Source organism: Galleria mellonella, unplaced genomic scaffold, assembly GCF_026898425.1.
Source record: "Galleria mellonella isolate WM207_F2 unplaced genomic scaffold, CSIRO_AGI_GalMel_v1 utg90, whole genome shotgun sequence".
NCBI classification, from domain to species: Eukaryota; Metazoa; Arthropoda; class Insecta; order Lepidoptera; family Pyralidae; genus Galleria; species Galleria mellonella.
In genome coordinates, this window is record NW_026442172.1 from 292,125 (window position 1) to 303,191 (window position 11,067).

Genomic DNA, 11,067 nt, shown 5'->3' on the forward strand with positions numbered 1-11,067 from the left:
TATCTGTCAGTTAAGCTGACATTACTACATGATAAATTATATTTTAATTTATCATGTAGTAAATACAGAATGGGTAAGGTATACAAATCCAAGAATAAAACAGGTAGTACAGTCTTCTTTCTTTGGCTTATAATTTGTACATACTATTACATATTTGTACATAATAGACATGTATAATTATAAAACATACATTAAAAAGAATAACAACAAAGAGGACAAACCAGTTTACGAATTAATATAACATTAATAATTTCGATTTTCAAATAAAAAATAATAGCTACACATGTGAACATATCTCAAATTCTAAAGATGTTCAAAAGCTCATTGCTGATTATTCAGAGCTATTATTTTTCATTCGAAAATAAAGAAATTCTGTTATCCAAAGAAATACTGTAATTAATGTGATAAGATTTAGTACTACTATCGGTATTTGATAGGATCCCGACATCTCTCGCACTTTACCTGAAAAGAAAATTATTTTACGTTAAAATAGATTCTATAAAAAGAATACACAAAGAAAACGATAAGAAAAATATATTATATTATAACCATATTATTTAATGTTGTGCATTTAATATTTAATGGAAAAGCAACGAACATATTTGTTCATGAATATTAGTAGTCGATGATACTCTAAGAAAGTTCGTAAAATGCACTCGTAAAATATTTAAGAATTCACTTGCTTGTTCTGACTTTGCCTTCACACATCAATTGGATTTTTTTGGATTTATCAATCATGAAGTGACTTTTTTATTTACTTTACACTTTATTGCACCAAGTAAAAAAATAATAAATACAGTAAATATTAATGAGAAGTGATACAAAAGGCAGTTTTATCGCTAAGCAATATCTTCCAGACAACCTTTGGGTAGAGAACATCGAGAAAACAAAACAAAGGGTAGGTTACATAAACATACATATTACATAGTATACATATAACAGGAGAGAATGATGGAGAAATGAAGAGAGAACACAAGAAAATAGTACTAAAGAGAGAGGTAGTAGGTAGGAGATAGTGAGATCTACAGGCGAACTGCCTGGTCAGTAAAGGATTTACAATAAAAGGAAGAAGAATGAGCGGGAAATTTGAGGCGGATATTGTTGACACAGTGTATAGTTATTAGCTTCACTGAGAAATACGAATCGATATTTTAGATAATTAGGAGCAACGGGAATTACCTAGAATAGATCCAAGGAGGATGATGATTATTCCATTGACGAACATCTGTATACCGGAGGCGAAAGCTAGTCGCTCAATGGGCACGTAGCTTGGTATCACAATGTTCATGTAAACTGTTCGAAGACCTTTGGTGATGCCCATGCCTAAAGCCACAAACAACATGCCGACAAAGGATGTTGTGAACAGCATTACTGGAAATATAAAAAAATATACACATTAAGCATATAAATCTTTTAAATAAACTTGTTATTGAAATAATCTATTGAGTTTAAATACCTTTTTCTGGACCAACGTCGTCCATATAATTTATAATAAATACAGGCATTTCAGGAAATAAATACTAATACGTAATACGTAAGTACGTACTAATAAGTAAGTACCTAATTACTCTAATGTTAATGGTATCTTTTTAAGTGCAAATATTAGAATGCGTTATAGATACTAAATCAAATGTTGCATTACGCAATGTATCAAGTATCTAATGACATTAATATTTAAGTAACACTGCAGTTATCAATAATAATGGTCTTGCTGTAGTTATTAGGTAATCTTAAATGTATAGATAAGTAGTCAGATATGTAATAAGTAAAAACTGGTATAAATATACGGTTGAAAGTTACGACTGATTACTCAGAGACCTAGTCAATATGGATATTTTGTAATTATACGAAATTTTATTCAAAATAGGTATGTAGACTTAATTAGTTTTATCTATGATGACTGAAATTATTTCAAAGTAAGTCAAATCGTAACAAAGAATAATAATATATTATTATCTATCTATCTATTGTTGATGACTGAAATATACGTATATTATTACTAATATTATAAATGTGAAAGTGAATTTGTTTGTTTGTTACCTTTTAGCACTTTAACTTTAACTTTTTAATCAGTCACAAAAAAAAAGTGGTATACACGTGTTATATGAGATGGAAAAGGACATAAGCTACTTTTATCCCGATTCATGTTGCGTTCAGTGATGGCGTGCATGATATATATGTCAGATGAGCAAATAGCGTTATGATATATTTTTCTACATAGAAACGTTTATGTAAGTAAATATAATAGTACTGTTCCAAGTTCAAGTAAATGAGATCTTTTTTTATTATTCTAAAAGTGTTCTTTTTCATACATGTGAGAATTAGGACAAACAAAAGAAAGATGAAGGCTTAAATTATTAAAGAAATAAATATATACCTACTTACTCGTTCTAACGAAGATGATAAGTAGTAAACCGACAATATACATGACCCTTGGTGGTTTATTACACCATTCTCCAATGAATGGAGATACGAAACGAAACAAGGTGTCAGAAAAACCGATGACCGCCATAATCTGGGCAATTTCTCCTGTGTTAAATTGTAACAAATCCTTAAGAATTATTGGCAGTAATAGAGAAAAATTGGTTTCTACGCATCCAGCCACAGAGAGACCAATCAAAATGTTTACAAATACTGGATCACTTAATAACGTTAAATCAAAGAATTGAACAAATTTTTTAAAGAATGTTTTCGGTTCTTCTACTTCTTCTGTTGTTCTAAGATTATATTCATTTGTTTGTTTATCAGGTTTCGTTTCATTAAAAATATTTATAGAACTGCCTAAATTTATTTCTTGAGATTCCCACCATTTGTATCGTGAATCAGATAATGGTGGTTCAGGAGAATTTTTGCTTATATCTGGATGTGATATAGCATTTCTCGATTCCAGACTTGTACTGCTTTTCAAAGACCTCATTGATAAACTTTTAGGTTGCGGCAAACCATTTTCTATAGACGGAGATGATGATTCTTCTAACTGAGGTAATAACGTATTATTACCTGGAAAACAGAAATATATATCATTAAATTCAAAAAGAAATTGTTTTTAAGTAAGCTACTCTAATGGATCATAGGTCATCTAACGGGTGTTGACTTTGAAAACAATGTGACAATGTGATAAATATAAGGAGGTAATCAATTAATATTATTTTTAATTAATAAATGATAAAATGTAAAACTTTAAAAAAATACACTGTAATATTATATGCCGTGTGCCGTATGATCTTAACATAGAATGGGCTTTTTCTTTTCCGTAGATGTCGTAAGAGGCACTTAATGGTCGAGGGATGGGCAGCAGTATCTCTCTTAAAACATCACCAAAGTCTAACTGCGGTTGCCAACCTACCTGCTAAGCGAGAAACCTACTGGCAAAACTTCTTTATAGCAGTAGACAGGTAATGGCTGATGTAATAATAATAAAAATATTATACGCATTTACATAAATAAATACAAAGAAATACATTATGCGTTAGATAGTTAGATAGTAATTTAAAACAAATGTACTTACCAGTTTGTTTTGAGGACGTTGTAATGCTATCGTTGACTAGTTCTATGCATATTTCTTTGTTCAATGGCACCATCTCTTCTTCAGGTGCTGGTGGATCCTTTAGATACCATTTCGCTGGTCTAAGTAAACATGCTCCTACTAATGAGTGCAAACAAATGGCACTAAGTATAAGTACAGCATACCTCCAGCCATATGCGTAAATGAGGGTGCTCATCAACAATGGCATAAATATACTTCCCAAGCCAGTAATTGACATGCCTGCTCCAATAGCCCTTCCTCTTTTTTCTTTGAAAAATGAATTAATTGCTAAAGAGAAAGCCGCCATTACTGCAGCAATACCCATAGCTGAAAAGAAAATAAAAATAATGACAATAATTATAACACTATTACACCAATTGTCTAGTCCTTAAGCTAGTATATCCTATGGTATGAGAAACCAGATAACAAATATCTAAATTTGCCTGACCGGGAATCAAATCTGTGACCTCATTTACGCAAAGCAACGTGCTCATCACGGCGCCATTGAGGTCAAATGACCAGAAATATGTAAAAAAAAAGTACGACAATAAAAAATATTTTCTTAATGCCCATTACTTACAATTAATAATACTGTAGGATAATATGAATAGCCAGAAACTAGATGAGACTGAGGTCAACATTAATCCGGCCGATATAAAAAGGGCTCCAGTGACTGCAACTTTTCTGTACCCGAAGCGTTGTAACACGGGGCCGGCGAAAAATGAAAGTAACATTCCCATTCCATGGTTGAGAATTATGACTAGAGATCCTTGAGTAGCTGTCAAATTCGTTTCAGCAAAAGCCTCTTGAAATACTAACGCGAATCCAGCAATAAGTGGGAGTACCACAACCTAAAATAATGTAAAAGAATTTGAAATATCTGATAAGTATGCGGCACATTTTTGGATTTCCAGATATATCTAAATATATTATTGTCTTAATTTATGAGATTGATAATTATGTGTATCTATTATTATTAGTGTTATTTCCCGTAATTGGTTACTCAACCTTCGAGCTATGAGCATGCAACAAGTTCATTGCACTGCATGAAACAAGAATATGTAGAAATGGTACAAAGGAACTGATTAATCTTACAGGACCAAATGGTACCACTTTTTAAATGCTGCTATACTGTTTATTATTATTTAGCACACATATTTGTCTCAAAATCGTAAAAACAATAATATTTTTAAACTTACAAATATATGTTGTTTATGACGAATAGATATATATTTAGGAACACGTCTTCAATAAAAAAAAAAACAAGAGCTACAATTATATATTTAAAGATAGAGGAAGAAATATTGTATGTTCAATTGTCAGTAACTATAAAGAATAATTTACATGACAATGCTACCTGTTTTGTATTTCCTGTTTTGAATTTGGTAATCTATGAATACATATTGAATAGGTAAATTAACATAAATCCTTTTAATTATCAATTATATTACGAGTATAGTCAAATCTACTTCTTATACAATTCCTTTCAATTCTTTTAAATACTTAGGTATAGTTATTGTAATCAAAATCGTAATAACATGCGTGTACGTATAAATAAAGAAAGATAAAGTTAAAAATAATCACAGTATACATTATTTAAGTAATACTTTTCTGATAGGCAAAATGTGTCTCAATGTACTATAATATAGTATATTGTATAGATTACAGTATATTATATATTACAGTATATTATATAGTAAAGTATATTAATATAGTATAGTATAATAGGGTTTACTCGTATTAACTATTGCTTGGATCCACAATAATACATTAGCTTTAGTTGATTATTTAAGTTATTTAAACCTAAAATCTATGTTTTCTGTGGTGTTCATGGTATGGAGTATGTCTATAAGCGATGGTTATTTACATACTACTTTTCATCAGGCTGGCCGTTAGTTTGTTTCTAAGTTAAATAGCAAGAACAGGCAAGAAATGAAATATAACTTGATCTCTTATTCGAATGAATAAACCACTGATTTTAATCAAATGTAAACACAATATATGGAAGCAACTAGGCTTTGTCTATACAGAATCTTAATTCAATTGGTAAATTAAAATATTTTTAGAGCTTATGTTATTATAAATATCTAAAATCAATTAAATAAATATTAATATAATTCTAAAGTTGTTACTTACATTGTTAAGAGCATATGCAAATGTCACAACCCACCCGTAACCTCCATCTGGTGGAATTTTGTTCACTTTCTTCGACATATTGATTGTTTTGGTCCATCACATCTTTAAAATTAGAATTGTACAATTATTGCATTTCATCATTTTCAAAATTGTTAACTACTTATCACAGTACTGGATTTTTGTCACAGTATTTACCTGTAAGTTCAAATAGAACAAAGCGTTAATACTCTACGCTCATTAAGTAATAAATGAGTGACAAATAGAACTTACACAGACACCTTATCGGTTTGACTTTTATAAATGTACTCCGTTATCAAGTTTAGAGTATTTACACATTAGTATGTTTATTTAACATGTGGTTTGAAGCAATAAGGTCAGTAAAGAACTATTTAATTTGGAACGGAATGAATCTGAATGTTTGTGTGTCAGACAATTATTTTAAATTTGAGTTTTTTAACGGAATTTAAAACGAGAAGAATTTTTATTCGTAAATGGGGAATAGTATTAATTATCTACACCCGAGGTTATGGAGTAAGACAAAAGATCAGTCCGCCAGAGGCCTACATTTTCACACATTTCTTTTTATAAGTATTTTAATAATTCGCCTTATGCATGGAGTCAGTTCTGGAAATTCAAAATTCTTTATTCAGGTAAAACACAATGTATGTGAAAATTTTATATTTTCACTTCATGGTTGGTGTTAGACGTCTACTGACCTTAGCAAAAATGTGTGACCACATTGCAGTCTGGCTTTGAAAAATAAATATCTATCTAGGTATAACTCCGCCGTGTGGTCCCGGCATAGAATGGGTTACTCCATTCTTTTCCATTATAAGAGGCGACTAAGGGAACCTAATGGTCGAGGGATGGGTAACAGCGTCCCTTTTAAAACATCACCAAAACCTAACTACATTTGCCGGAGGGAAAGAGATCGTTAGCAATGGAGTTTGACAGCCTCGTTGCTAGCAATATGCTCTATTAGGTCGACCTCCACGTGGTTCCCCCTGGGAACCATCGTGAACAATTCTTGTTGAATTCATCACGATGGGCTAACTGACCTGTTTCATCCTCACCTGTTATCTTTCACCGGTGCCCGCCAGTGTATACTGATAGCGCGGGTGGGATTAATCCATTATCATCCATTAAAAAAAAAAAAACTACATTTGCCAACCCGGCAAAACCCATCCACTAGCAGGAGTCCTATGTTCGGCACTGGATACTTAACGGCTGATATAATGATATGATAGGTAAAACTTTCTTAGCATAACTTTAGTGGGAATTGTTCATGATATCACCTATTTTATATTAATACTAGCTTTTCCCCAAGACCTCGTCCAGTATCATCAGAATATTTTACTGATCGGGATAAACAGTAGTCTATGTTCATCTTCATTCCATGTAGTAGGTATGCGCATACCAAATTTCATAGTGATTGGTTAAGATATTATGAGGTAACAAATAAGAAACTCACTTTCGCATTTATAATATTAAGTAAGTATTGTTGAAAAAAGATACCCCTTTAACTTGACCTTCACGCGGTCCTCCAAGGAATCGCTAGTTTTTTTTATACCACTTAGGTGGCAAACAAGCATACGGCCCACCTGATAGTAAGCGGTTACCGTAGCCTATGAATGCCTGCAATACCAGAGGTATTACGCGCGCGTTGCCGACCATGAAGAAACCTTTTACCTCCCTTTTGAAGAATCTCATGCTGTAGTCTCTTGGGAAAACCTCGGCAGGGAGCTCATTCCATAACCTGAGTATTCGTGGGAGAAAACATCTCTGAAACCGCGTTGTACGCTGTCCTGGTCACTATCGATGATGTCACGATGGGACGTAATAAATTTCAACCTTATCTATTTATCCATGAGTATGATACCCCGACAGTATAATACAATAGTGCGGGAGGGACGTAATCCCATTTTGATCAGTAAAAAAGCTTTGATACTACAAATATGGTTAATATCATCAGGTTGGGAGAGAAGGGATTAGTAGTAATGGGAATTAACAGTCGCATTGCTAACTATATACCCTATCCGGTCGACTTTCACGCGGTTGCCCTGGAATCTATTGGGATTTATTTATTGCTGAAATAGTTTTTTTTTGATGGGTGAAAATGCTGTGGTAACCCCGCCTGTGCTAATGTGATACGCTGGCGGAGCACCAGTGAAGGGTGATAGATGAGAATGAAAACAGGCCAGTTAGCCCATCATGATGAATTCATCAGGAATTAACCATGATAGTTTCCAGGGAGAACCGCGAAGAGGTCGACCTGGTTGGGTATATTGCTAGTAATGGGATTCTCAGTCTCCATTACTTACAATCCCTTTCCCCCCTTGCTGAATTAGTTACTATAGGTCAATTGACCTGCTTCTTGCTTAACTATCATCCTTCACTGATGTCCCGCCAGTGTATAACGTTAGCGCACGCGGGGCTACCATTGCATTATCATCCATTAAAAAGTATAATCAGGCTATTTAGATAGTGTCAGAAACTAAGTTTGTTCGACGTATTATTTACTCGTTCAGTAAGTACCTGCCGCTGTAATTTGAGGAAAAATTTACAATAAAAAGATAACATTTTTTTCTGCATCTTGTACCAGCTATACAAATAATTTATTGCACTAAATAAGAGTCAATGACATACGAATGACATATCTATCATAGTTTCGCGATAGGATATAATGTTTACGGCAAATGTTATATGTATTTTACCTAGTTACATTTTGTAATTAATAGTAATCCTCTATTAGGTAATTAAGTAATAAGTAAAAATATGTTATTATGTAATATAATAAAATTGTAAATAGACGATATTTGCTTACTTAGATATTTGCTTACATGGAAGATATTTAAGAAAAATTATATGAGGTGTATTAGATGAATTAAGTCCAGAACAATAATTTTTTTGAATTATTTTTTCTGTCTGTTTGTATTGTATGTTTGTTATGGCAATACTCAAAAACTATGGTACCAAATTAGATGCGGTTTTCAGTTGTTTTTCTGGAGTTCTACTAAATATTTTGTATATTTTTTATCTTGATATACTATCTATAATTGATTTATTTCATTGGTTTTTTACTTTTGAAATTCACGCGTATGCGTTTATCGTATATGAGAGTATTTTACTAGTAAAATCAAACATTTTCCCATAGAAGCAAAAAGTATAACTAATTTTGAAACTATGCTGACGCGCGACATGTTTAGCTATCGAATAAGTTGGGAAATTTAATAGTTTTTTTTTATTATTTAAATTATGTTTCTAATGGAATAATATTAAGTTTTAGTGGCAGAAAACTTTTTTTAAAAGGATGTTAATGATGTTGATATGATTCCTTAAGGTGTGTAGAAATTGTTGAATATAAAAATGTTATGACTGGAAATATAGAAAAAATGTACTTGTTGTGGTAAAAATATTTATATATGTGTATGTATACATATTAAAGTCGAATAAAGACGGGTCAGGTTAATGATAACAAATTAGGTTGCGGTTCACTCAACACAAAATATCAAGCGTTAGGTATTCAGTTGGTATAATAAATTAATAATTATAAATTACGGAGTGAATTATCAGCGATAAAGCAGTCACGCAGCGTATTATAACGTATCGGAAACAACGATCGTATTTTATTGATATTATCGGATCAACGTATTATTTACTTGATAATATTGATACAGAAACATGACAATATTAGTAATACATTAATTAAGTAACAATAATGTTTCTATGGGGAATATTGTGCAATATTCTATATAGATAGAACCAGTATAATTGGTTCTTATCTGTTAGAATGTAGAGGCACTGAGAAAGTGATCGTAAAGGTCATTTTACGGTATAGACTTTAGTAGTTAATATAGTATATTAATATTATAATAGTAGTATTAATATTTTATTACTTTTCTTCGATAATAATTTTATTACTTTTCTTCGAGAGAAAGAATAGAGTTTTCATTACTTTTCCTATTTAAGTGGCGTTTCTTGGTGTTAAGAATATCCTCAGAAGCACGAAGTTAGTGACTAAAATTTTTAAACGAATGAAAGGTGATTTTTTAAATTCATAGCCTTAGCAGGCTAAATTGAGATTCGATTATGAAATTTCTGGATCACTGTCAACTGTTATCTGACTCTGTTGTCACAGTTTCTATGGCATTACACTATTATAATCATAATTCATATATAAGTGGAAGGCTAAATACCTCCTCTAATAGGCAATGACTCGGCCAATAGATTTTTTGTAAATGGTAATGAAATACTAATGCTGCATGTACTATCGGTTTAACCTGGCGGAGTATCAGAAAAAGATAAAAGTATATTTTTATATGTAGGATAATGGAACAGTAACCTCGTCTGGGGGGGGGGGGGGGGTGTAGAGATTGTTAGTAATGTAGAGTGCCAGTCCCATTGCTAACAATATATCCTCCCAGGTCGACCTCCAAGTGGTCCTCTCTGGAAACTATCGTGTTGAATTCCAAGTGTATTCATGACGATGGCTTAACTGTCATGCTTTTTCATTCTCACATATCATCTTCCACTGATGCCTTGCCAGCATATACCGTTAACGGAAGCGGGGTTACAATTCCATTATCTACCATCCATTAAAAACCCCCCGTCTGCGCTACGGGTATACCATAGAGAATTAAATGTACCTTATTCAGTTTGGATGCAGTTCTACTAAAAAAATAATTTATACTGGTCGTTTAAATAATCACATTATTGAAATATCGAATTAAAATTTTAATTTTAGAATGGTGCTTCTACCTAAATCGAATCGTAATTTTGTTTCAAATGGCCTGTTTCTGATGAACGAGTGAAGTGTCGCAAAAACGATGCGAGCTGCTCTTTATACGTCAGGCGTTTTCACAATTATATAAATATTACGGTATTTAATCAATAAATAAAATAAGACTAGGCTCTTGTTAATAAAGTTACTTACTCTTTTACTAGAAACAACAGTTCTTGATCGAATTTTGTTTCTTTATAAAAACACATTCGAGTGGACTTCTTAAGCAGATGTAATATTATTAATTATAATATTCTCTGCATTACACGAGCACTTTTATTTTATTATTTATTACACTCACTATTTGTGGTTCAAATATATATCCTTATTTTACTGCTGGTATGTAAAAATATGTCTTTAAACTACTATTTAAAAAAAACAATTTCTGACTATATGACAAACAGCGGTTGACACAGAGGTGGGGTTCCCTCTTACTGACTCCTAATTTAATAGGGATCCTTGATTAACCGTTCCGGTCAATTGGGTAACGTATATTACATTAGTTTAATCGAAAGTAATTCCGTTCAATATTAGAAATAAAGGACAATTATAATAATATTTTTTTATTTATTAAAAAATACTATTATTCTACATTCATAAACTTAAAATTTTTATGACAATCTTA

At 31.9% G+C, this 11,067-nt stretch overlaps 1 protein-coding gene across 5 annotated transcripts; it reads right to left on the reverse strand.

Annotated features, from left to right (window-relative positions):
• Positions 1 to 107: 107 nt before the first annotated feature.
• Positions 108 to 6,053, reverse strand: LOC113509113 (monocarboxylate transporter 9-like). 5 transcript variants are annotated; one of them, XM_026892401.3, is made up of 7 exons: positions 5,933 to 6,053; positions 5,663 to 5,857; positions 4,107 to 4,377; positions 3,509 to 3,853; positions 2,386 to 3,000; positions 1,180 to 1,371; positions 108 to 462 (listed from the first exon to the last, which is right to left on the reverse strand). In XM_026892401.3, the coding sequence occupies exons 2-7, from the start codon at positions 5,738 to 5,740 to the stop codon at positions 332 to 334; spliced, it is 1,632 nt and encodes a 543-aa protein (XP_026748202.2). In that variant the 5' UTR covers positions 5,741 to 5,857; positions 5,933 to 6,053; the 3' UTR covers positions 108 to 331. The 5 variants fall into 5 exon arrangements, 4 of the variants coding, with proteins under 4 accessions (XP_026748202.2, XP_026748201.2, XP_052758335.1 ...); XM_026892400.3 differs by having other exon boundaries at positions 5,663 to 5,764; positions 5,858 to 5,974; XM_052902375.1 differs by lacking the exon at positions 5,933 to 6,053 and having other exon boundaries at positions 5,663 to 5,919.
• Between the last annotated feature and the right edge of the window lie 5,014 nt (positions 6,054 to 11,067).